We start from the raw sequence: 27369 nt of genomic DNA, 5'->3' as shown, positions 1-27369 counted from the left end.
TTTCTCAGGATTTACTGCAAGCAGTAATTTCACTCAATGTTGGGCTTGAAGTGGAGCATTTACCTACAGTATTTTTCTGGAGGCAAATCCTTCACTTCAATGTCAAAATTTTTTCAGAGGTGCAGTCAATATCCAGCTCACTCGGAATGACAAACACTGCAGAGTGCTGGCTAGGTCAATCAATAGAAAAGACATGTGTATGATCACCTGCCCGTGCTTCGCAGAGTCCAGGACCCAGCCCTAATAGAACCGAGAAAAGGTTTGTTTTGGACATTTCTTGAACCTTCCGTGAGAGACATTGATGCATATTTTGAGCACGACTATCTTAATCATCATTGGTCTCTTCCTAGCTCTGTTTTGCCTGTGGCCAACCGTTGCTCGCGTTGAGCCGTAGCATTAGGGGGTATCTTCTCCCTGACAGAGTAAATGTTCAAGTCCCACTGATAGGCTCGGGTCAGGCTGCTTGCTTTGAATTATAAATTGGCATAACCCATGTTTTACCTGGGTTCAGTTTCAGCTAGTTCAGCACAATTCACATGGCAACTTTGGTTCAACTAAATGACTAACTCTCGCCTGATCAACAAAGACGAAGAGCTTCTTGCCATTAGCATGTTGATTGATGGCACTTCAAGCCACACTTCTAGGTTCTAGCTTGCACTATACTAACATGAACACCACATAGCAGTGGGCACAGCACAGAGACACAATCTTAAATTGGATTCACCCAGCCCGTGATGTAGAAGAATTCATGGTAAGAACCGGCACACAAAGAAAACAGCGATCATAGCACCACCTGGAACCTACAATGGACAAAAACGACTGAAGGTAAATAAGAATACAACTTGGACATAAACACAGATCTCTGTGGATCGTTAAAAGGAACACTTTTATAGGGGTCTTTTTCTGTGTCCAGACCCATTCCATTAGAGATCTTTTTGATGCACAGGGTGGGGACGAGATGCAAGAAGAGACCACAATCACTGCAGTGTAATTCTCAGTGGTGAACAGGGATTGTGAAGCATTGCTTTATTGGATGGCTTTAAGGCAGCTGCTTGACACCATAAGACGTTTGGGTGTTTAGGGAGATTGCAATGCCTGAAGGCTGTAAGCCTGCAGGCTTGGGCTTCCGATCCCAGAACTAAATTGAACTGTATTAACTCCATGTCAGCAGCAGTATCAGACCTTAAATCCAGAAGCAATATTTTCCCTACATTGTCCATCTCCCAGTATCAGCGATTCAACAATACAGGTATTTAACCATCCACCCTAGTCAGCATAAAGTACCAGGCCAATCGTCCTCATCTCAGCCACCCCTCCCCAGAACGAGGTCTGCCTAACATTTAAACAATCCATGTATAGTCTAAACTTTCCAATGAAAGTCACACCTTACCAGCCCTCCATGCTATCACCACCACCTTTATTATTTATTTACAATTCTTCTATAGTGTAAACCTGGCACTGGTGCATCCGAGCGCTTCACAAAAATACAATAATCGCAAACAAGCTACAAAACAACCAATACACAACAATAAAAGCCAACAATGAAACATTGCCTGGTCAAAATTGTCAAACAGCCCTTAAAAGACAGATTGCCACAACCAAGATTTTGGAAATTTAGGTAGTTGGTAATGTTATGTTATGTTATGTTAGGTACATTTCTTGAGCGCACGGCCACCTAAAGGTATCTTGGCGCTGGAGAGGAGGCAGAAACTCAGCAGAAAGCCAGAAAAAACAAGTAACAGATGCCTAGAAAATAAGTGTTTTAAGCACTTTCCTAAATGCCGAATGATGAGATAATTTCTTAATCAATGGCGGTAGCTCATTCCATAAATTGGCAGCCGCAATGGAAAATGCACGGCCCCGATCCTTGTAATCACACGAAGATCACTAGGCAGGGCATTCAACGCCGCTCCTGAAAAATATATTTTCTTAGTGGAAGCCACTTTGAAACTCTGAACTTCCAAATGCTGAGAGGGTCAACTTCTAACACCTCTTTAGCCCCACTGAAATCTTTAGTTTCTCAGCCAGGTAACTGGGGTTTGCCAATGTATTGCCTTAACAGTAATGCATAGTAATTTAAAGACAATCCTGGCTTCCTCTGGAAGCCAGTGCAAGGAGAGCAGAATCAGGGTCATCCGATAACATTTCTGCGCTCCCACCACCAATCGTACAGCACCGTAGGAAGTAGCCCTCAAAGGAGCCAGTGGAGAATGTGGTAGGCCAGACACGGTAGAATTTCCATAATCAACGCAGGATAGCACTAAGGCTTGTGCTAAAGCACAAAAGTGTCATGGTGAAATAAAAGACTTAACTGCTCGCAAGGCAAACAGGTGGAAGTTAGCCGATTTCACTAGCCATTAATAAGATGAATCAAGGCAAGTCGTGAGCCTAACATAAAAGCCAGCGATTTCACAAGCTGGTAAAAACCAGATTGAGAGCCTGGAATTTTTGCATGAAGGAACTAATTCAAAAAGATTGGTTGAATATTGGAACGGGACACTAAAAGAAATTCTGTCTTTGCCTGGTTCAATTTTAAAACATGTTCCGACACCCAGGCTTTTATCTCAACCAGTCACTTGTCTATACGTAACATATCTTTCTCTGAAGAGATTCTCAGATACAATTGTGTATCTTCAGCATACTAGTGGCATGTCATTGTCAAATTTAGCCGAATGGCTCCATACAAAGGTTAAACAGCACAGTCGAAAGAAATGAACTCTGAGGGACCCCAAATGAAGTCCTGAATGGTTCAGAGCATTCTGAATAGTAAACAAAAGAAACACATGCAGTCCATAATTTCTTGAAGTATCTAATGTGATTTAAAAAAAGAACTCTTATTCAGACATTTATCGTACAAGCCGTGTTTAAGAAAGAAATGGTATTTCATAAACCTCAGACCACGTCCTTTAAAAGAGAGTCTCATTGCATGATACAAGCTACAACTGAATTCAGAAATCACAAGAAATTTCCAGAGCAATAGTTTTTTGCACTGATGGAGAACACAGTGACCCATGACACTCCTTTCCTAGGTCTGCAAGATATTCTTTTGATGCAAGGTGTATAGTGAGATACATTTTCATAGAAGTCTCTAAGTAAATAGTACACAATATCACTACTATTGCTTAGGCTAGGAGAATAGCTCAGGGGCAACACGCTCCCCTTTGGAACATGCCAATGCTGGGCAGCATTGGTCTGATCCACAGTCCAGCAATCAGAAGCTGTAGGAGTCCGGCTTTAAGAACAATATAAATCGCCTTTCTCACATTTCAAATCATCCCATCATCGGTTGAGTCAATTCTGTAACAGATTATGATCCGTTGTGAGACCTTCAAGTGTGATAAGCAGAGTGAAATTGAGAGTGTGTAGTGTACATTCCAGAACGTGGTGTGATGACCGCCCTGCTGCCACCATGGTTTGTGCATTTTTACCTCCACAATTACGATCTGTGAAGGCATCATGAAGTAGACACAGACAATAGATTCAAAAATGCTTCTCAAAGGTTTTTTTTCTACTTAAAAGGCATGAAGTAAGGTCTAACTTGCCCTATGCTTAGGTTGAATTTCCCTACCTTAAGAAAACTAAGGAAAGTCTGTGTCAGGTAGACCAAGACCAAATCAAATGTCTGTCTGTGTTCAAAACCTATACTTGCCCAAACAGCTAATGTGTAGGGATGTCAGCATCAAAATGAGTAGTGTCAAAATAAAGTCCAGAGCTTTTTCCAGCTCTTGGCTTGTAATCAGCTTCCACTTCCCCAAGTTCAAAACAGTACATAATATCGGGTTTCCCTTCCCCAAGAGTTCACATCTTCCAGCTTTCAAAAACAGTTCCCAGCTACTCTGATATCAATACTTTTCACCAGTTCACATAGGAAGTTCAGTTTCTTGACTTCAAAATCACATACAAGGTTGTTGCAGAACACAAGCTTCTTTATTGATACTTTTGTTGGCTTTTCAATGTAGGGGCACTCTGTCTAGGTGCAGTTGTCAGAACACAGGGTCCACCCATTACAGGTCATGCAACCAATACCCCTTCTTGACTGCTTCCATCAACAGTCACTGCTTCTATTTGACAGTGATGTTGAGTTGATTCCCCCAATGTCACACTCTTCTGACACTGTACCGTGGCTTGGTAGGCTACTATGCACTTTGCTACACCTTTCTGTAGTCCTCTGGCTCTTGCCAAAACAGGTTTCCTCTTAACCTGCAGTTCCCCGAGCCCTTTCAACTTTGGGCCAATACTTGGTTTCCCATCTCATACCCTTCTTGGTATTTCCTTGACTTTGCCAATATTTATGTTTTCATACAATACATTCTGAGGTATCTGATACATGCATCACTGTTCTTTCACTCCCTTTACGAGTGCTTAACTTACCTTTTTACTCTGTGCAGCATTCTACAGTGCTTAGAACAACTCAGTTTGTTCGGTATTCACCATTATTTGAAATATTTTTCAGTTTGTTCGGCATTCAAAAGGATTTTTGTTACAAGTTACTAGAGCGAACCAGTATAAGTGTTTCCCTGGTTTCCACTCACCGGTCGCACACAGCAGCTCCCTTCTGCTTGTTGGCCTTTGCAACGAGATTCTCAGCACTCCTTCAGCTTTCCGGCTCTGGCAAACTCTGCCTCTCCCTCACGGCATTCACAGAGAGCACCACTCGCTCTCCTGGTTTCCCGCAGAGACTGGGGCTAGTGGTAGTTCTCCAGCTCCTGCAGCATAGACCGGACCAGGAGGGTAGCAGGAACCGCAGACCCTCTTGCGGCCAACCACAGCCTCAGCATCTCTGTCTCCTGCATGACACGGCTCCCGGCACCTGGGTCTCCAGCTCCCTTCTCTCCAGCCTGTTCCTCTTCCTTCCATGCAGCGAGCCTTCTTATATCCTCCGCTAGGAGTGTTAAGTGACCCCAGGTGTGGGTTGTTAAGTTCAATTGCCTGACTGTGATGATATCCATTAGGTGGACGTACCTGGTTGTCCCGCCTGTATGCCACCATAGTCCTTTTCTTCGTCTCAGTAACAGAGTGGTGTTTGGGATGGTATGATTTAATAAAAGAAGCATGTATAACTCTGTTTTGTCTCCGATATGTGTGTGTATCCGTCAAATGAGGATGTGTCTTTCTAGTTGGTCTCTTCCTCATCTCAGTACTAAAGTGGTGTTTTTGGGGGACAGTTTGGAGGAAAGAAAAGGGAAAGGGCTTACACTAGCCTACAAAGGCCTGAGGGATTAGAGGGTTCATTGTGAAAAGGGAAAGGGGAATACCATGTCTCCCCTAAGGACGTCCTCTCCCCACTCACCAAGTTACCTCTATCCAGGTGATCCTCCCTCGCATAGCCACTCCCGGGGTCAGGATCCAAAAGCGATGGCCTTTCCATGGCCACCTGAGAGGTGGATCCAGGGGAAAAAGAAGTGAGGACGCCCTCAGGTTCCTCACACATCATAATGGCCAGCTGGTATGCACACCAATATCCCGAGTAGTAGGCACACTTTAGCCGTGTACCATTTCCCTTCTCATTACTCCCAGATAACGATTCTCCACACCCTTCTTACCCGTTTACCAGACCTATATTGCCTTATTCCTTGCATGCCTAACTGCCAGCTAACAGTACTACATTACAAGCCTCCATGCCTGCCTACTATCTTTGATCACAAAAAACGTGACCACCAGTCTAGGGTTTCAACAAAGCAAATTGTACACCGTAAATCTCTGACATCCACCCTGCCATGTACCCAATTACTAAAATACAAATGTCACTAACCTCCTCGGAAAAGTAATGCAATAGGTTTTAAATCAATTTTTCAAGTAAATGTTACTTCATGATAATGTTTCAACCAACAGGCCGATCTCTGACGTTTCCTACTTTCATGTCTGAGAAAGCAATCCAGTCCCATTTTTGGAATTCTGGGAATTGTAGTTTTGTCTTTTTCATTTTTAATTTAGGGCTGAAAATCCAAGAACACCCTCCCACCCAAAAAGCGCTGTATGGCTGTGACCCAATCAGTAATCTGACCCTGTTACGAGGAAATAGGAATTCCTACTAGCCTGGTGTGGAAGGTCTGCCAGGATGGAATCCAGAACCAGTCCTACCAGAGCCGGGAATGGTGGATGAGGCAATTGAGGGGGCACAATTCCTGTCTAATGCCCAAGAAAGAGAAAAGGGGCGGGCTGAATCTGCTCTTTGAAACCTTCTGTAATTGTGTCATCGCTCACCAGGCAGGAAAGTCAGTGCTTGATTGGCCAGGGAGAGAGAAGCACTCAGAGGATAGAGAAGGGGATGGGGGGTACGAGAGGAACCCAGACGTTTCAGGTTGTTCAGCTGATGTCAGAGGAGGAGGTTGGAGATTAAGAGACCAGCAGGAGGAAGGATGGTTAATTGCAGCATGGAGGTGATTTTTGATAGTGGTGCGGAATTCATTAGTGAATGCAAGTGGTACTGTCTTGTAAGTGTGCATGAAAGACTAAATTCGGAATATTAGAGGGAGTGTAGGGAGTAAATGCAAAGTGGGTGTCGGAGTGAAAGGTGTGTGACTGAGTAGATGGGGAGTAGAGTAGGTGGAGTGGTAGTGTGGAGGAAGGAGCAGTATTGTGGAGGAGGGAGCATTAGGGTGGAGGAGGGAGAAGTAACATCGCACAGTGGAGGCAAGTGGAAAGAGGAGCGAGATCAGAAGTACAGAAGAGGACAATGAAGGAGGAAATGTGGGTGGATTTGGGAGCAGGAGAGCAGTGAAAGGAGAACATGATAAGGAGAGCGAGGGAGAAAGGGAAAGGTGTACATTGATGTGATAGGAAGAAGACTGAGCCAGCCAGCGTGTACATTGGAAGTATTCAATCCATATGTTTATTTCCAATACAGACCCAGGGCATGCTGTGAACAGGAAATATAGCCCACTGGTCTAAAGAGAATGGCCAGAGAAGAATTTCTAGTGGAATCATTGACCATAATGAGCATCAAGAGAACCCCTTTGCCACCTGAAATGTCCCAAAATATTTTAGTCAATTAAAGTGGTTTCTGTCAAAATCTTGGAACAGAGTCTTCGAAGGGTGCGGCTGTATACAGATGGGGCTTCAAATGAGCAGGGTAGCATCATGTTTTCCCGCCTTGGGGCAGCTGAAGGAAAGGTTGGCATGGCACACATACATTTGTCACATGGTATTCATTAGCTAGAGGCCCTGTCAAAGAACGCCCTTTCAATCTGGAGACCAATTCTGGCCAAAGATGAAGTTACATTTTCACAACTGCACTAACCGTGAGGGGCTGCTCTGGAGCATGTTGCTATACACCCCGATGAGAACATGTTCGTCGGCTAGCCTGTCGGCAACATCGAGGCTGTACTGTAACCTGGAACGAGGGGGGGAAAGGTTGAAAAGGAGGGAGGCATGCACATGATAGTAGGGGGCTAAACAGAAAGTGATGGACAAGACAGGGGCATGCACCGACAACTAAGGATCAATGGAAACTTGAATTTGTGGAAACCACTGCTGTAATACTGTGTCAATAGAGAATGCTATTTCATCTAATACACACCCACGTAAAAATAATGTACAGACTAGAAGATACTGATAAAAATAGGCCACCTCTCTTTAATGCAATATTTAAGTATCGAAAAAGGAAGTTCCCACATTTATTGTTAAAATACTAGAACCGCATTTCAGAAAAATATCTCTAGGGTCATGCAAGGCTGTAGAAAGCTCATGCTTTGGCGGTACACCTCCACATTCCAATGCCCCTTGTTTGAAAAGCCACAACGCATGCATTGAACATCATGTGGTTTTCCACATACACCACATGGGGGCGCTTTGACCAAAAAGATCCAAGAAGTTGGTATAACAGATATTGGAGTTGCTTGGATATCTTCTTGGAAAAACCTACTCTTCTATGCAGTTCAAGGAGCATGAAGGCTTCCAAGTCCAAATGACTCATGGTTGTGGTCCGGGATCCAATCTTGCTATTGCTGGGATGCTAACTGATTAGTGCCCACAGTAGCATCCCAGACACTAGAATCCTAATCAGCAATTAAGCCACAGGTGTCTACTTTAGATTATTTATACTAGTCCTAATTTCTACAACTATTCACACTTTACTTGTTAGTTTGCCTTCATTAAAAAGGTATCTGGGACAAGACAGAAAAAGCAACTACCTGAAGTTTACTTGGGTTAGTTCAAGGTTGCAACACACACTGCCCTCAACTTACCCTTTGCCTTTCAGCAAACTTGGAGCCGCCCTAGCCAACAACTTGCTCTGCTCTACTTCAACATTCTTCGGGTGACTGCTGGTGAAGATGAGAAAACCAGAAAAGAGGAAACCGTGACTCATGGACATCAAAGAATAGGCAGTTCCTATGCCAGTGAGGTGCAGCCAGACTTCAGGAGGTGGCTGGATCATAGCAGGCAGCCGTGACACCAAGGATGGGAGTTGAGAGATTGGGGCTGGGTAATAGGGTGGGCCGTTGGGGCCGAGCAAGAGGCGGCTGGAAGTCTGGCTGAATAGTGCTTGGTGCATATGCTGTATATTTCAGGAAATGAGATTTCGGAAATGTAAAGTGAAGGGAAAGATATAATTAAAAAAATAAACAATTAACGTTGAGTCATAATTTGTGAAAAATTGGGGATTGATAATGTTCTGTCCAAATGCACCAAACTCTATGACCTGCATGCATCTGTACATGAATAAGGAGCATTTGGCAACAGCCCTGAAAACTGTAGCACCTGTAAAACGTCTTAAACACTCTTGAGCCCCCTAAGTAAGGGATTAAGCACACTGTTGCCTGCGCATCTTGGATGTTATGTCCTGTGTTCAGCTTTCAGATGTCAGGAAACATGAAACGCATTAGGCATTCATGGATGCAATCATGCTGTGACCGTCTCAAAATGCCAAGGACCCATTGATCTCAATGAAGGTAAAGATCTAGTCTCTTCATCAGACTCGCCCAATCAGTGTGATCCATTGGCATCACTGTTGCTTTTTTCTTTCCTTTGAGAAACCAAAAGGATCCGATCTCTCAAACCTGAAGCCTTCACATCACGATCTACTGTTTTCCAAACGTTCCTGCAAATAGACAACTCGGGTATGTGCATTTTGTATTTATTTGGACAGGAAAGAGAGCTCCAATAAGAAACCTTGCAGGCTGACTGGGCAATCCTAAGGATGGGCGTCATACATTGGTAGATGAGATGTGGCATGTGAGCTCTACATTCTTGCGTGAACTATCTTGACCACAAATCCTTTTTAACATCTAACTTACCCCATTTGCGAAGTCATTGAGAACAACAACAGCAGATTACCCCAGCAGTCTATCAAAAGATCGGATGAACTGGAGGACCATTGTCAAATCAGGCTGCCTCCCCCACATCCAGCAATTTCGTTGACTCAGCAGGCTACGTCTAAATGGATCAAGGATTGAGGCTCTGGGATCCTGAAACCACACCCTCTGCTGTTTCACAAGCACCCAACAATTGCCCAGCGACCAACACTCTTTTCTCAAGCATGAGCTATCAATTGTCCAATATGTCAACAACATTAACACATGCGCCTTTGATCATTTCTGTTTCACCTTACTGCCTGGGGATGTCCAACAGATTGCCTTAATATTAGCAACAGTCCACTTATAAATAGAACGTCCAAGGAATTTGAGAAGCTTTAAAGGTTAAAAAAAAAACTAGAGCTAAAATGATCTGGATACATCACACAAGCACCGTAGGCGTTCCACCGTCTACTAGTTAAGCAGAAGAAAGTGGTCAAAACTCTTGTTTACTACACCCAGACCTACATGGCAACATTTTACCTTTAAAATCTCCTAGATCCTTATTAGCTGGACAACGAATTAAGGCCAGTCTGCCAAAACTAGCTGTCTCTCCATCCGGTGACATACAAACACTTTGTAGGAAGGATGGCACATTTGCCACCTTTTTAATGGAACTACTTGATTCAGATTCACAGCCCAGCTATAAAAACACCCCATAAGCATCGATGAACAATAGGTTGGAGAGAATGGGAACTTTATAAAAACACTAAATACATTTAAAAAAATGCTTGAAATCACTGTAAATCCTTTGTTGGGCCCTAGTGTTTACCTTTTTCTGTTTGTCTTTTGGTTACTTTTCCTTTTGCCGTCTTTACCAGCGATGTATGGAATGTTAGAAGATCTAATACATTATTTGTAGTATTGCTATATGTAGGATACCCAAGTGTTTCACTATGCCTCGTTGATACCAGGAGCTCTTACTGGAAGTTCTCACTGGACTATGATGTGGGAAAACATTTTGCTGCATTATCTGCGTGTATGGTGACATTCCAGGAAGAGAAATTTAATTTTGCAAATAATGCTTCACACAGAGGGAAGCTTATCCAAACGAAACTTGGAACACACTAGTACAACAAATGCCGAAGTTCCAGGGGCATTGGGTCTTTTGGCAAGAAAAGAAGGGGCATTACAGGAAAAGATCTGTGTCCTGAATCCAGGACTCCCAGCAAGATTATAACAGGACGAGGCTCTCCATGCAGAGAAAGTAGGATGTCTGTGCTCACATTGCTCTCTCGGGGATTCCAGCAGGGCACTCGTGCTTTGCAAATTCGGCCTGTTAAATTAGTTGTGACCTTGGTTACAAAATTGAAATATATTGTAATTGCTTTGAAGTGATTGTGAGGCCTTTAAAAATTAATCATACTTGTGTATGTAGGAATAGTGGATATTTTAGTACCAGTGGCATGTGGTCAAATTTGGAGATCACCAAAATTAATTGCAGGGAAATCTAATTCAAAGAAAAGACGTAGAGCAACGTCCAATTTTAAAAACAAGCATGTAGGCTTCCCCCTGCGCACAGCATTTAAAAAAAGACACATATTATATATATATTTTTTTTTTCAATGAAAAAAATCTTAGTTAAGGGGACGTTATGGTTAAGTTGCACTAATAACCTATGAAATTCAATGGAAAAAAGTTGTTCGAGGGACGTTATGGTTACAAGTAAACCCGAAAAACCTCAGAAATTCGCCAGTTAGGGTAAGCTAAGCAACCATAACTCGCACCACCACCGTGCACTGCTAAGACTAACACCCAGGACATCAAAGATGACATCACAAATACAACCTACCTACAACGTCCCCTCAACTAAGTTCTTTCATTGAATTGTATAGGTTTTTATTGGTACAACTTAACCATAACGTCTCTTTAAAAAAGTTTTTTTCAGACAACTTACTGTCATCATACTTACCCCAATATAGAAACATTTGTGTCCAATTTACAACATTTCACCTTAAACCTCTGCCATTTCCCTCCTTCTAGCATCATTTTTAACACTTCTATACCTTTTCCACTGTTTTTGCTTCTGTCGACGTCTGCGAACATCTGACGTCACTGTGGACCTTCCGGACAGTGCCACGTGACCATACATAGACCCAATACATTTTTCCAACATTTCCATTAGCATTTTTTGCAAGTTCCAGGGACAGGAACTTGGGATAACGGCCCGACAGCCCAAGTTATCGGCCCAAGGGTAGTGTGTCTGTGTGCGCCCTGATGCCTGCGGGCTTCGGCGCGTTATAAATAAATAACGAGAGCTCCAGACCATTATCCTCCATTGCAGCCCCTGCAATGGGGGATAAAGGTCATTAGTACCCCTGGTTCCCAAAGCGGGAACCCGGGTGCTAAAAAATAGATTTTTCTTCCTACAGAGGGACGCTGAATACAGAGCCCCTCTTCCCTTTCCATGGCAGCCTGCAGAAGGCAAAGTCAGAACCCTATGACCATATTACCACAAGCAATTTTTTTCCCTTTCAAATCTATCCTACATTTGAATAACTTTATCACATAGCCGGTCACAGGTAACACCATTTTTCATCCCTCGCGGTCAAGGCCAGTAGCCAGACCTTATACCATGACCCGGACAACCTGGCCACTGCCCATGGCCACAGGCTATACCTCAGTCACCAAAGGTATATCAGTATTTTTTGTACATACATTATGACACTTGTCAAAAAATAAAACACGTTTGCAAAACCATGCTTTCAGGTCCTTGCCAATGCTCTTACATGAATTTGCTTGAAATTCACCCATGTTTTTTTTTCAAAATTGTGAAAATGTACGTACATACATTAGTCATATAACTTCACCCCCAACTTGACAAATTCCATTCAGACTTTACACAAACATTCAAGGTTGGGTCTATAATCTTTCTGAAACCTTTTGTCCACATTCGTCAAATGGCAACAAAGTTATATGCCATCTAAAAATGTTGAGACCCCCCCCCTCTAATTTAGCCTCCTCTTGAGAAAATCCCACCAAACTTTACAAAAACATGTATATCTAGATTTAGGATCGTTTTGCGAACTATTGTGTAGATTTGTGAAATGGCACCACATTTATAAGCCTTTACAATATTTTGGGACCCCCTCTAATTTTGCCCCCTCTTGACAGAACCGCACCAAGCAGTGCAAAGCCTTTCAGTATCAGGTCTAGAATAGAATTCCATAATTGCATGCGGTTTCATTGAGTGGTAAGTTATGAGCCATCCAAGAACTGCCCCCGAACATCTGAAGTGCCCCCGAACTTCACAGGACTCTTCGCGAACATCCGGACCGTTCGCTGACTTTTACGGCAAAAAAACCCTGTTTTTCCGTTTCGTTCAGCCATATCCCATCCCATCCTCATCACCCTCACCTCCCCAGAGATTATTTGATAAGTTTGACAAGTGCAATGTTGTGTTTTTTAACATGTTTCACCGCGATGCCCGCGGACACGGCCGCTGTCTGCGAACCCAAGATGGCAGGCATTTCCAAAAATCTGAAACACTTCACGCTTTTCAGCATCCAATCAGTGGGCGCGTCTGATGTCCGCGGACCAAACAGGGAAATGAGTCAGTGGACCGGACACAGATATCACTAATTATTTTTTTAGTTACTTTTTGGTCATTAAAAAAAAAAAAATACTGGATGGATTTATCCCAAATTAACTAAAGTATGTTTTCGGGACCAAGTCACCGCTCCTGCCGCAAACGTCCAGCGATTTGGGCTGTAGGCGTGAGCAAACTTTTCCCCCATTATGTCTATTAAAAAAAAGAACAATTTTGTGACCCCCCCTGCAACTTTACCCCCCCTTGACGAAACCTCATACAAGTGTGCCATATACTTGTTCTGCAAAGTTTGGCAAGGATTCGTCCATGGGGAGCGAAGTTATGAGCCGCCCAAAAAGTGCTCTTCCTATGAGTTGACCAACTTAACCCTTAACCATAACTACACGACTGCTACCGCAGGCCGTGTAATATTATATATATATATATATATATAAATTACACGGCCTGCGGTAGCAGCTGTGTAGTTAGCGTTAAGTTGCTCAACTCATATATATATATACATATATATATATGCACATTTACTGTATATACTTTGTGACTCATTGACATTACTTGTCTACCGCATTGTAACCGTAGCTGTACCACTATGTTTATTCTGAAACCTGTAACCTAAGCTGAACATTCCTCTTGTTGCCTTCGCGCCTGAAAACCCCTGGGTCTGGTGCGCTATATAAATAATAAAACAAACTATATATATATATATTTTTTTTAAGATACATGGTTTCATTACAATCCTTTATCTATTTACACACATCTGATTTCATCTCACCACCCTCCTTTCTTTGCAAGGGAACCATTTTTGAATCAATTAAAATCCTTCCAATCATTTAAAAGAGAGCACAGACCCAAGTTTGAATTATTTGCATCTCGCGGGTCAGGGGAGGAGATCAGGGTCCTGAATACATCAAAAATCTGCTGGTACGTTTGGCTCCCCTTGTGCAGGTGCTGAATCCACTCCTGAACCTATTTAACTCAAGAAGGGGATCTGAGCTAGACCAAGATGTTCCCAATACAGTCAGCCAGTAGCCTGAAGAGCAAGAAGGATTTCCTAACCTCCAATATGACAGACAGAGTTCTCAAGCTCCATTCCAGATTCATCCAGGTCTATAGAACTATCATTCCCATGTTCCTCATGCAAAAACGCCACACCTGATCCCTTTTCCATCAGAGTGAGGCTGGAAGGAGGGGCCAAAGCCCTATTGAGCTCAAGGGCTCAGTTAGTAGGTGGTGGCAGTGGGAGGAAGAACGTTTTGGTGCCGATTTGAGGAAGAGAATAATCTGGGGAAGGAGCTGAAGACAGGAGACCAGAGCAGAATCCCTGGATCCCGTGGAGAGCAGAAGACAGAAGGCTGGTGGAGAGACCCAGAAGGCTGGGTAAGAAGGAGAAAGGAGGTTGCATGGGGGTGCTAGGAAGCTGGGCAATGGCAAAACTAAAAAGGTGGGGAGTTAAGCAATCTAGTGGACTGGGAGAAGAACAACCCCAGAGGCTCAGGAAAGGAAGTTTCAGAAAGTTGCAGAGAATAAACAGCTATTGAAAGAAGCTATTCATGAGGGTTGGATAACGAAGGAACAGGAGATGGAGTGTAGCGAAGTAGAAGAGGCAGAAGTATTGAGGGAAATGAAGGAGCAGAGAAACCTCTGGAAAGCAGAAAAGAAGGTGACAGAAAGAAGTGAGAGAGGAACATTGGATATCCTCCAGGAGGTGAAGGAGGGGGGAGTAAGAGGACCGGAGGAGGTCAGGTGAAGGACTGTTAAAGGACCAGGAGAGGAGGTATTAAAGTAAAGAGGGGAGCAGAGATTTGTTAATACAAAAATGGTGGATCAAAAGATTTTTAAAAAAGTACTCCCAAGAAGGCAAATAATGGGCAAGGATTTGTGGGATCAAAACCTGAAGGGAGATGCCAGTAGGGTAGGAGGGATTGGAGCAGGAAGCTGTTAGAGTTGATCACCGACAAGGAGGAAGGAAGTGTGGAACATCGTGAGAACACTGTCCCAGCGGTGGGATAGCCTCCTGTCATTCTCTGGCTCAAACAGATCCTACAGGGCCTGCCTCTCACAAACCAACTTATGTGATCCAACCACAAGCTCCATGTATGGCAATAAGAATCAAGGAGAAAAGACCATGAGAACTGTGGGGAAACAGGGTGCAGGAACCCTTAACCTGAAACTGAGTACTCAAGAGAAGAGTCCCCTAAGAACTGTGGAAAATAGGGTGCAGGATCCCTGTACCCTGGGACAATGAGCTAACAAGCATTGTGTGGGTTTGATGGTGAACAGTCAGCTCCCCGGACATAGAGAGAATTAGCAGAGCTTTTGTTGGAACACTGTTTTCATGAGAGAAATGTTCGTCAGATAGGTTTTCCCAGAACATGACCCCACCGAGAAGAACCACAATATGTGCAGCTTTTACTTTAACTAAGGCACTATTTGTTCATTTTGGTTACCTCTGTACGCGTTTAGTAATTAAATACTTTGCTAACCTAAATCTAACCTAAATCCGTGGTCTGGCCCGTTTCTCGATCAATGTCTGCTGCGTGACACTGGCAACTCGCTATACCCTGGACCACCATCTAAACCCAACCCCCCGCCCAACATACATCTGGAGAGCCCTGAAGACTCATCTATTCAGATAAACCACTCATTCAGAATCCAGACCACTACCCCACCATCGCTCAGGAAGGGACATGACTCTTCTGGCATCCAAACAGAAATGCTTCAACTGACATGAACCTTGACCAGGAGCGTCAAACTATAAAAGAAAGAGCCTACGGACCTTCCCATCTACTGCACAGTGGTCAGACTTGCTTACATTGCAAAGTAGTAGTAAGGCAACAATCCAGGGCACTACTATTGAATACATATATTCATACAAACTTTGACAATGTCCCAAGTAGAAATCTAGGGGGAAGAGGGGAATAGAGGCCTTTTGGGGTCAGAGATACTGTCTGCATTGCAACGCAGACTTGAAGGAGAACATGGGAGGATCCCACAGATCATATCTCCCTTCCCCAGCATGGCATCGCTAGAAGAGTCTGCGAACATGAATCGCAACTACAGAGTTGTGTTGCAGACATATTGAGAGGATGAGAGTCTTACGAGCCAGTTCATGGGACAGCACGTCTACTCAAACTTGGGGCAACAGAAAGCAATTTTTCAGGGTGCCAGTCCATGACCTGTTGATCATGATCAGTGTGCACAGAAAGGTGACAGGTCCCAGCACAAGCAGAGGAGCCATGGTGATGTCAAGCGGACACCATGGCCGTGCCATCTGACACAAGAGGAGGAGGGAAAAAGCTGAGAGGACAAATCATATGAACCCAGGTAACTTTGGCTGGGCCGATTTCATTTGCCTCACTTATCAATCGAGTACTACAAGATACACCGAATCTAAAGGGGTACATACGCTTTGGTTGAAGGAGTAGGAGGAAAGGAATGAGAAGGAGGGGGAGTCTGAGAAGAGAGGAAGAGCACTTTCTGTACCTTTGCGAAGGCCAACACCAGGGCAGTCAGAGCTAGCATTCCTACCGAGACTCTGAGCTATGCATTTAAATCACATTTTTATTCCTGTGTGGTAGAGTGACCAAATGTCCTGGTTTTTGCTGGGACTGTCCCAGTTTTGCTCCTTGGTCCAAGTGTCTGAGAGTTTTTGAAGTCTTAAAACCCCATCCCGAAAATGGAGGGATTGGACGGCTACGGCCTTGGTATTTGCCAGGAATCGACTGACAAACCCCGAAATCAGGCCCGGTGCCACTCTCCCTGATCTCTTTTCACACACCCATTTCCTCCCCTTTCCTCCCTGGGCGCTCTCCTCCAATGAGACACATGCATGGTATGGGTGATACACCATGTATGACATGGTCCCGTTTACGGGAGCACCCGTGTGTAGCCGGAAGGGGAGGGGTGAGAACGGCAGTTGATAAAGTATAGAGAAGAGTAGACCTGTCTCTGTGGCACGCTTTGCACGGACCACATGTGTGAGTAAAGCCAACAACTGGCAACAAAGGAAGACAGCCCGCGATGTACTGCGTCATCGCTGTCATCCTCAGTGCCCTCCGCTCCTTCATTTCGCTAAACTCGGTAGTGGCCTGTCGTTGTATTCCGCAACATGCTCCGCCACCCTCCATAGCGTCCTGCTGCTGCGATTGTTGGCATCCAGAGAACCTCTCTGCCAGCTGCGCCCCATGAATTGCTCCTATCACGCCACACTCCGCGATGTCCGGTATCCCTGCAATTTTCAGGCAGCCACAGAGCGCTCTCCTCACGCCACACTCACGGTAGTTGGTAATAAAGTACAGAGAAGACGAGACCGGTCTCTGTGTCATGCTTTGCACGGAATGCATGTGTGAGCAAGGCCAACAATGCACAGACATCATTGCTTGTTCCATACAGAGGACTTGCTGCTGTAGGAGAGGCTGTCAATGTGTCTGATGAGGGACATATGAGGAACATTGTATTACCCCACCTCCTGTACCCAAGGAGACGGGAATGCGATGAATAAGCTGCAGTTAATTGCGCTTTAAGAAACGGAACTGAGCAACGGCTGCTGTTAAAAAAAAAAAGCAATAGGGAAACTTGAAACGTTTGCAGCATTGCAGTCATTCTACTTAGTCAATAAATCATGTTTTAATTAAGTAGCTTTTCAAATTCTGTTTGAATGTGCAGACAAGAGAATTTCCGGGAATAAACTGAGCTCTGGGAACTTCATTGCACTTCCTGCTGAGATAGAAATTGGACCAATTAATCTTTTCTAGTCTGTAGGGCAGAGGGATTTCGAAGTCTTCACATTAGCACATGTACGCATCTCGATCTCTTGTCGACTTGAAGCCTTTAAGAAGCACCGGGGGCTTCGGGCAGACAACAGGGACGTTGAATTTCAACGCAGTACAATGACGCAACACAATAAAGCACGGAGGCGATGTGATGGGATCAATCTCCTTTATTCAACTGACTACTAACTCTCTCTTGGCAGTAACCCCGCCTTTTCTCTGGCCCGCCTCTTAGCCCCTGCAAACACTGAAATAGGACAGGATGCTGTGTGTCTCTGTGAACATAAACAGAGGACGTTACAGGGGACTTTCTGCAACGAAGTCACCAAGATATACCCCGGCAGCAACACAGGTAACTTCACTGCCTTTCACACACCTTGCGAATTCTGATGCCACCACGCGAGGCGCCGGTGACTAAGCATCATCCAGTGGCAAAACCAGGGGGGAGGGGGGTTGCACAGTACTAGGCTCTGTAGGTCAGTACAAACACTCTGAAATATCCCCACCACCTAACTAAAGCAATCCCACTAAAGAAAGCAATCGGCGAAATCATCCAATGCTCCTTTAAGTCTCGAATTTAACCCTTGCAAGTAGCTCTTTGCAAATTAGTTTTTGCAAGTTAGACAAACGGGGAAACTGCAAGTACTTGGTAAATTCCCATTTATAGTGTGTGACGAAGCATCATGCTGAAGGTCAGGACGTGGTGTGAGGGGGACCCTGAAGTTGGGTGGAGGCCACACTCCAAGCAATGTAGAACCCGGGGGTAGCATGTTAATATCTGGCGGATCCCTCGGAGGTCTTCTCTCACTCCCAGTCTCTGTATTAGAGCAGATAGTGTGGCCCCCAGAAGATAAAGCACCCTGTTTACACAAGAGCTAATGCTGCACACAAACAGGAGAATAAACCAGCACATGCTTGTAGCCTGCATCGAGGACCGCGCATTACCCCGGTCAAACAGATTCCGGGGAGGCTGCTTGGACCCAGAGCAATCAACGCAGGAGCAGAGGAAGACACCACGCATGGAGGGAGGTATGGCTGAAGCAGGTGGTCACCATCAGGCTAGGACTGGCCTTTAGGGCAATAGGGCAATGTCCGAACCAAAAAACACAAAATGCCAGCGTGGGCCAGTTTTTTTGGGCCTACGTGGACAACTTTTTTGCCCAATATGTGCCAGTTTGATAAGTTACTTCACCATGCAGCTAATAGTTTTGACCAGTGTTACTGAATAAATATTCTTTAAAATGCACAATTTGTACCACATTTGATCAAAAACCTCCCTCTTGGATATTACTCAAACAGTCTGTCACAAAAGGAATGAATTGCCATCTGCAACTGTGGGCCACTTTTTCATTGGTGCCCAAGACAATTTTATGCCCCTGCCCAACCTGATCACCATGACAGGGCTGCTCGATTTCAAGGGTTAGTGGGCTGGCCTTTATGCTTGCGGCCCAAAGAGCCACACGTCATGGACAATTGAGACTTGATACCCGGCCCTGCGGGTAGGGTGGCAGGCCCGGAACACCTTCAACTAATCCACAAGCTCGACCACTCAGCAGACACAACTGGCATGGCTAAAACTATTAGCGCCACGAATAACCAAATGGTGCAGGATGTAAAAGAGGCATGGTGATGCAGAAGGATGGCTACAGAATGTGAGAGAGCAGAGCACAGTGAGCAAAAGTGACCAAGGGATGGATGGCATCAGGAGGGAGAGATCATCAGAAAGGAGTTGGGAGGCAAAAGGAGGGATCGAAGGAGGAACATCTCAGAAGGAAGAAACAAAAGGAGTTGACAAAGGTAAAGACTTGACAGAGGAAGGGGAAGGTAAAAAGGTTAAATGAAGGCCGATGTGGAAACGGGCCAAGATGATGGAATGTGACGTACAGAGACAAAACTCTGCATTGGCTAAATTGGGGTGCTGAAAGGTAGACGGCAGAGGCAGTCTACCAAGTTGCAACCTAGAGACTCAAACGCAACCTTTGCTTCTCCAAGTTCAGAGAGAAGCAACGGTACCTGCACTGTGACAGTTCAGGGCCTTGTGGAGCTGAGGCCAGAGGCTGGTATGTCCCAAGCATATAAGACCACTGCACGGTAAGCAGATAAAATAAGAGATAGGCTACCCAGGATCCATACTCTGGTCCTGCTTGGATTGGAAAGTGTTGTAATGTAAGATCATCAGCCACTTTTACGTCCTTTATTCCAGTTACACTTAGGTTACAGAGAGGGACCCATTGGCTCCCACCACCCAGGCTACATATCTCCAAATGCCGGATTATGGAATGCTAGTGTCCAAACACTCTCCCACTTATGCATGAACATTCTCTCTTTTTCATCATGCATTCCAGACCAGTTTCCATCCATTCATCCAGCAGAGCAGGATACAACAGAAAGCCCACCAAACAGGTGCCTTCACCAGAGAAAGGATGAAGCAATACCAGATAAGCAGGGCAGCCAGGAGACATAATCTAGAGGTAGTGGCATTGGCAAAACCAGCACAGAGTCTAAATAAGGCTTGCATGGCAGTCAGTAGCTTAAGGCTTCTAACCAAGAGGCTCCCTGAGCACACCAGTAAGAATTATCCACGTGGTCCTTGTGCACAGACCAGGAATAAATACATCTCTAATGTTTGTTTGCCACAATACATAATTGCGGTCCAATGCAAAATCTTGCAGATTTTAGGAGTCAATCATGTATAATTTTTTAAGAGTCAACACTTGACTTTTGTGCATATGCTTGTGTTTCACCTAGCGCAAGGCTTTATCAAGGCTTATACAATAATTATTCGGGTTTTCAGTACAGAAATCACACAATTAACTCATGTACATTGTGACACTGTGCAATGTAATTGCAACTGTTGATAAAAATGTCGTCAACTATTATGAAGTCAAGGGATGAAGTCCTTTTTTATTTTATTGACTAGATTGAATAGTTCAGAAATTATTGCTTTTGGTCATCAAAGAATTGCTCTATTGCATCTGCGTAAATATATATATATATATATATATATATATATATATATATATATCCTCCAGTTGCATGCATTTCGTTCTCATCTATATTTCCAAAACAAGAAGTTCATATGGAGACAATCCTTCCATCTCTGTGACTTCCAAGACGGAATGACTCTCCATACGAAAGAGAACAAACAAGGTCCTATTATCTAACTGGCAGCCAGAGAGAGGAAGCTAGAAACATATAGTCTGCCAGTACCCGGAAAGAAACATGCGCTTTGGGTGCCAGATCCATGAGCAGCCCATTCACAGCAGTGACCTCCCGACCCATTCGTGTGGAGGCCCCTCCTTCACACCTACGAGGAGATATGATACATGTTTAAGACAAGCAGCACCTTTTAAAGTGCTTGCTGCCACGTTGCCGCCCGTGGGAAACAAAGAGAGCCATGAGGAACCACCCTTTGTACAAAAAAACGTGATTTCAGTGTGCTTATGCCCTCGCAGCTGCTGGAGTGGAGCCAGCTGGGAAAAGGACAGCACAGCACTTGGCTTCAGTGGGGGTGAGCAGAGTGCCACACGCCTTCCCACGCAACAGTTTGCAAAAGGAAACGGTAAGCAGCACAACGCGAACACTTCTTGCCAAATCCAACAAAAGGAGATGGCCAACAGCCTCGGGCAACTGGAGCAGTGCACAGTGATGAAAGAAACAAAGATGACAGAAAACAAAGTTGGTGGCCCCCAATTTTAAACCGTGGGATGCAGCGGGCGGATTTAGCACTCGGACAAGGGACAACTGCCCACAGGGCCCCCACTGCTCTGCCTTTCCCACCTCAAAGTCAAGCAGCCTGGGCTGCAAAGGCCACCCCACTGAGATCCTATCCTTGTAACAGGCCCAACAAGCAGGTCATTTACAACAGGAGGAGATTAGTGATGTCAACAGGCTACAATACATGGAACATGTGCCCCCGCCAAAACCTACTTGTGACAGTCATTAACTCCTCCCAGGCTCCCACTCCAAGCTGTCAATCCTGACTATGGGGCCCTTCGCCTTAAACCTGCCACCGTCAGCTGAGCGTTCCACAGTCCAGAGAATGCAAACTTAAATCAATTAGACAGTCAGCGGCCGAATGTCTCTTGAATTATAAATCAGCACTGGAGTTTCAGACTAGCCCAGAGTTAGAAGCATGGTGAGGTGGGGAGAGCGTAGTACTCTAGTGAGGAGGGAATAACTGCCAAGGGAGTGGCAGAGCAGGAGCAGCATATGTTTCAAGAGGTGAAGCAGGAGAAGAGTGTAGTGGAGGTCTGAGGAGAACAGAGAAGTCAAGGGAGGAAGTAACAACTGAGGAAGAAGAGGTGCGAGAGAAAACATAGTAGAGAAGAGGTGGTGGCGGAAAAGAGAGGGTATCAGGAAAAGGATGCAAGTAAAGAGGAGCTGGAGACAGCAGTCAAAAAGGGGACAGAAAACAGAGGTGTTGGCAAGGAAGCGGAAAAGAGACAGGCCAGTTGTGGTAAGCAAGACAGCGGGACAGAGGTGGAGAGGAGGAAAGATAAGAGCGGTCTAGTAAAGGAGCATAGCGTTGCGAGCTGTCACTGAGAAAAGGAAGGAGGATAAACAAGGGGAGGGGAAGGAGAAAAGCAAGAAAGTTAAAGTGGATGAGACGCCTGCCAAAGGACAATCAAATGACAGAGAATTGGATGCCCCAGTGTTGGAGGAGAATGTGGTAGCATCAGGGGTGTTCTCCGTGGCAATCCCAGGGCCCAACACATTCTTGGCTGACAGGTCCACGACCAGACACCCCCAAGCACTGGACGTAGTGGCTGCGTTTACTGAGAAAAACACAAGTTTGGAGAAAGACAAAGTTCTAAGAGGTGCTGGCCAACTTAACCCCCAGAGACTGACCTTTGACCAGGAATTGGCAGAGCCTAAGGGAGAGAGAAAAGAACCGACACCCTAGAGTTCTCTAGAAAGCTCTAGAAAGCCCCCCATTAACTTGTTTTCAGTTCTACCTAAACCATTAGCCATTCTGTGTCGTCTAATAAAGATCTATGAGCCTCACACCCTGGGCTCTGAGTTACATGTTGACCCACTAGCCATGACAACCAGCACAACAAACATTGGGGGTGCATACATTTGCCACTGGCTGAAATACTCAACTCGCCTATATCTGCAAAGGGCTCTGGCCCATCAGTACATGAAGACGAAGGGGAGGTTGGTGTAGGGCCCATTAGACCATGGTGGGCGAGTGAGAAAAGAGAAGCTATTGATGCTATTTACCATCAAAGGGCATGGCATGGGTGCATGTATTCATTGTTCGTACTTCCCAGTATAACTCCTGGTTGCATTTACAGACTCCAGCCTGTAGTTGGAACAGCCGCTACCCCTTTATAGAAGGAAACATCATCATTATATTGGTGTGTTAACTTGAAGGGCAATAACAGTATTTGCAGTAACTGCAACGGGTTCAGCAGATTTTCTTTCTAGTGTTTTTGTACGTGTTACTGAGAGATACTTTCTTGCCACACCCTTTTTTTAAAGCTTTCCTTCTCTTGGGAGTCTTTACCGAAATACACTTCCTTCATGAAGACAAGGTAGTAGATTGGAATTTTCAGTACATATTAAGAAGTCCGGAGTGCATTTTCCTGGTCTACCGGCGGGTGTCCGCCATACCCGTAACACTGGATCCGCCGCATAACTTTCGAGTGCCACCGGGACATTACAAGCCCCAGCGGAGCAGGAAGACAGGCAGCAGGTTTTGTAAGTCCCTATTCTCATGGAGTCCAATAGGACTCCATGGGAATGGGGATTTGGAAGCACTGGCACCGTTGCTAAATGATGCCGGTGCTTCCATAGCAACTCTGCCTGCCGCAGATGCTGCGCCCAGCATGGTCAGACCGGTCGGGTGCAGCGGCCTGTGAAGGCAGACTCGTAGTTTGGCAGTCCGGAAACAAGGGTGCCAGTAAGCTTACCAGCACCCTTATTTCCAGACCGCCACACTTGTAATGAGGCCCCATGACATTCTTTTCCTGTCATTCCTTGGAGACAGGCTCAATTGGTCAGAATCATTGCTTCGTTGGTAGGCAGGTATGCTTGTATCTGAGGATATTGTTTAAATTTGTTTTATCTCACTTTGTACCGATATGATATATGATAGTTTATTTATATAACGCGTATACACAATGTGTTTCAAAGTGCTCCAAGGCAAGGGAGGGCACAAGGGAAAATACAATGACATTCTTACAGGCCATGAACAGTAAGGATGTGAAATGAACTATCATACTCGGCCTGACAACATTTCAGATAGTGCAAGAGTTAAGACATAGATAAGGAGGGGAGGGGGAGAGTGGGAAGGAAATGGAAACAGACAAGCGACTACCATACTAGAGCTGACGACATTTCTGGTACAGCCGGAGAAAAACAAAAGGTGAGTGAAAGGGGTGCAGAAAGGGAAGGGAGGAACAAAACAAGGAACTATCGTACTAGGTCTGATGACATTTTGGATAGTGCTGGGGGGGGGGTGACAAGTAAGGGGTGGGGAGAGGGGACAGACGAGGGTGCTATCATACTAGGTCTGGGGACAATTCTGATAGAGTAAGTGCATAGAAGAAAGTAAGGGGGGAGGAGATAGGAAAAGGGAGAGGAGGAGAGAACAGAGAGTAAGCAGTCAAGTGGAGAAGCAAGAGGGGAGAGCGAATACAATTGCAGAAGTCTGTAGTAACACTTAATGTTGCAAGCCAGATGAAGGGAACAGCGTGATTCAGGGCCACCATGAGTACAAGATGCAAAGGAAGTTCAGCATGAGAGTTGAGAAAGGGTAACATTTGGGTGCTGCCAGTCTAGCCGTTTCTTACTGCAGCATTGTATATTTTTCTTGGAGTCTGTGATAAAATAAACATGATAAGTGTTATTGCTTCGACTGGCATTTTTGTGCAACCAGACTAGGTATGTGTAAATGTGGCCTGGCATGTTTTACTGTAATATGTTATTGCGTGTCTAGACTGGTCTACATTGTGCAGCCAGTTGGACATGTTTTCATTGCGGCATGACATGTTTAATATCAAATCATTATATTAAAACATTAATGCCTGTTCACTGTTGGTAACTTGCATGTATGGGATTATTGGATTGGTGTTACCCTTCAAAACAATTACAAATGCTCTGGCCTCTTAGCCAATGTTTCTGAGAAAGTGTGCTGTATAATGCATTAAAACACACATTTATATATTTCTCCTAGTGCAGTATGTGGCGTACCCCGGCAGCAGCATGTTTTTCCATAATCCGCAAGCCTGGTAATCTAGGCTGGGCCAGAGTGTGGTGCGACCCGTGATTTCTTACTGAGTTGGGGGGGCAGGGGCGGTGGGCTCTCAGCATGGCTAGCAGTGAGGCCCCCAAATTTTGTGTTACACCACTGTAGGAGAGGAGTCAGAGTTGCTGCCAAGAAAGAGGCAACAGCCCTCAAGGGCCACACACTGACCACAACAGGTCAAGAGAGGCCAGGACCCGAAGTTTTAGCGAAACCCTCCCACAGCCAAGGTTGAGTTGGCAGGCGACAAAAAAGAACGACATCCGGCAACCAACAGCTAAGCAGCAGCAGAGGAAACTGTATAAACACTTACCCTCACATACAACAAACCACAGTGGCCAGTGGTGCACCTCCTAGACCACCACACCAGGAACATAAAAGCAGGGTCTTGACCCAGAGAGGAACTTTATTTACCACAAGGGTGCTTCGTTACCAGCCCCATAACCCGAGGACCTGAAACATCCCGGGCAGTCATTGGTTCACCACCACAAGGCTGCACAGAGAAAGTCGATTGGGCCTTACGTGCATGCCACGGATGGTAAAGACAGAGACAAATTGGCTAGTGAAAGTCATCCAATCCCAGTAGAGGGAGAGAGGATTTAAGCAGGGGACAGGAAGCAGTAACGGTGGGGTTATTTGGGCAATGTCACCTGTGGAGGTGAAAGACGACCAAGAGACCAGCAGGATGAAGGTACAAGCAGCGGAGCGTTGAGGTGTTTCTTGGAGAAGGTGAGGTATTGGTGTAAGGATCGCTAGGCTACTGCAGTGTGAGTGTGTATCAAATGAGTAGAAGTTAGTGTAAGGAGTGAACGTGAAGTGAATGATATTGTGTGAATGGAGGGTGTTTGAGTAGTAGTGAGAGGAGGAGAACAATAGTGGGGGGGGTAGTAGTGGTGGAAGGAGAGTAGTAGTGGTGGAAGGAGAGTAGTAGTAGTAGGGGAGCAGTAGTGGGAGAATGAGAGTAGTAGTGGGAGGAGAGGAGTATTAGTGGGAGGAGGAGATTATTAGTGGGGGAGGGCAAGAGTAGTGGAAGGAGGGGAGTAATAGAGAGGATTAGTAATAAAGGGTAGTATGACGAAAAGTAACATCAAAGGGTGGAGGCGAGGACTAGGTAGAGTGAAACATCGAAGTGACTGAAGTTGGGTGGGAGGAGCAAGAGCTGTCAGAACAGTAGAAGAGAAGAGGTGAGTGTGGCTGTGATTAAACTAGCCTGAATCCAAGAGAGCAAGTACACGGCACTATTCCTATTCCCCTTAGAAGTCTAACCTTTGGTTAGAGTAGGGAAAGTTAGGTAGTCTATGAGGGAGTTCAGATAGACTGCATTTAGGGAGCCACCATTAGACAAAGACAAATGCTGGACAGTAGGGTCCATATTCAGTATCACTAACCAGGGATTATGGACACTTGGTTACACACATATAGTTATACAAAAGGAGTCATAAGGTATAATACAAAGAAAGTACATTACAGCCATAAGCGCAGTTATGGTGTCAATGGTGGAGGTTTTCCTAACGGAAATTATGAGTCATTTGTAACTAACCAGCTTTTGGTGTTTCTCCTGAAGCTATGGAAGGTCTGGTCAGTTCGCAGGTACAGGGGGAGGACGTTCCAGTGTTGGGCGGCCAAGACAGGAAAACTACTGCCACCTGCTCTTTTCAAATTGAATCTGGGAACTGCAATGCAGAAGGAGTTAGCCGTCCTCGTGGGGCGTGTAGATTCTTTTTTTATCACTTTTTCTCTAAGGTAATGTGGAGCTGCCTTATTTAGGCATTTGTAGGTGATGTGGATGTGACAAGATGAGAGTGAGAGGGGGATGGCTCCAGGCTCCACAAAATTAAATGAAAACCTTGAAGAGTCTCCAAGGCTCCGATTTCTGTGCCATCTGCGACACCTACCAGTACCACCAACAGCTGTGGAGTAGTACGGTTCAGAACCCCTAATGGAATAGGTGTGGAAAAGCCATTGAATAGGGTTGTCTAAGGCCAAATGATTGATACCTTTTCACAAACATGAGGCACAGAGAAACTGCCCAATAGACATTTACCTCCGACTTGAGATTTTATTTTACAAAGTGGAGCAAAATGGTATTCTTAAACCCACCTGGGCATTGCAATCCCGGCGGGTAATTACACTGGTGTGGCTTTCAGGGCGATGCATGCAAGCATTGCATTTGGGAACACTGTACAGTTGGTTGCAGCAATGCAATTTTAAGCTTACCTATAGAAAAACTTTAGAATCAGTGTGAGGTTAATGCAAGCAATACAATGGGCCTCATTATAAGTTGGGCGGTAGCCTTGCCGGTAAAAAATGTCGGCACCCATGAATGGGCAATTACTGGGTCATTACAGCCCTGCAGCACCCGGTAATTGTCCATTTGCGGGCGCCGGAATGGAATGCTCCCCATTCCCATTTGAGACCCATAAGGCTCAATGGGAAGGAGGAGGTCGGATGCACCGGCACCATTCAGAATGGTGCCGGTGCATCCGACATGCTCTGCTCGCGGGTGCT

General features: G+C 45.2%; 1 protein-coding gene across 20 annotated transcripts in view; it reads right to left on the bottom strand.

The window, feature by feature from the left end:
• Window positions 1-27369, bottom strand: part of DTNA (dystrobrevin alpha) — a 742978-nt gene that overhangs the window by 283565 nt on the left and 432044 nt on the right. For 5 of the 20 annotated variants that reach the window (XM_069621000.1, XM_069620998.1, XM_069620999.1 and 2 more), the window contains exons 12-13: window positions 8187-8261; window positions 7241-7333 (exon numbers count right to left, since the gene is read on the bottom strand). The exons of 11 other annotated variants lie outside the window; for them this stretch is intronic. In XM_069621000.1, the coding sequence (XP_069477101.1) occupies window positions 7241-7333; window positions 8187-8261 (168 nt within the window). Of the gene's footprint in view, window positions 1-7240; window positions 7334-8186; window positions 8265-27369 lie in introns of all 20 variants that reach the window. 4 more of the 20 variants (XM_069621005.1, XM_069621003.1, XM_069621004.1 and 1 more) reach the window with 1 other exon arrangement.

The sequence above is a fragment of the Ambystoma mexicanum genome, chromosome 5q (assembly GCF_040938575.1).
Source record: "Ambystoma mexicanum isolate Mex_15411 chromosome 5q, UKY_AmexF1_1, whole genome shotgun sequence".
Lineage (NCBI taxonomy): Eukaryota > Metazoa > Chordata > Amphibia > Caudata > Ambystomatidae > Ambystoma > Ambystoma mexicanum.
The sequence above is the reverse complement of the archived record's forward strand: the minus strand, read 5'-3'. Positions and strand labels throughout refer to the sequence as shown.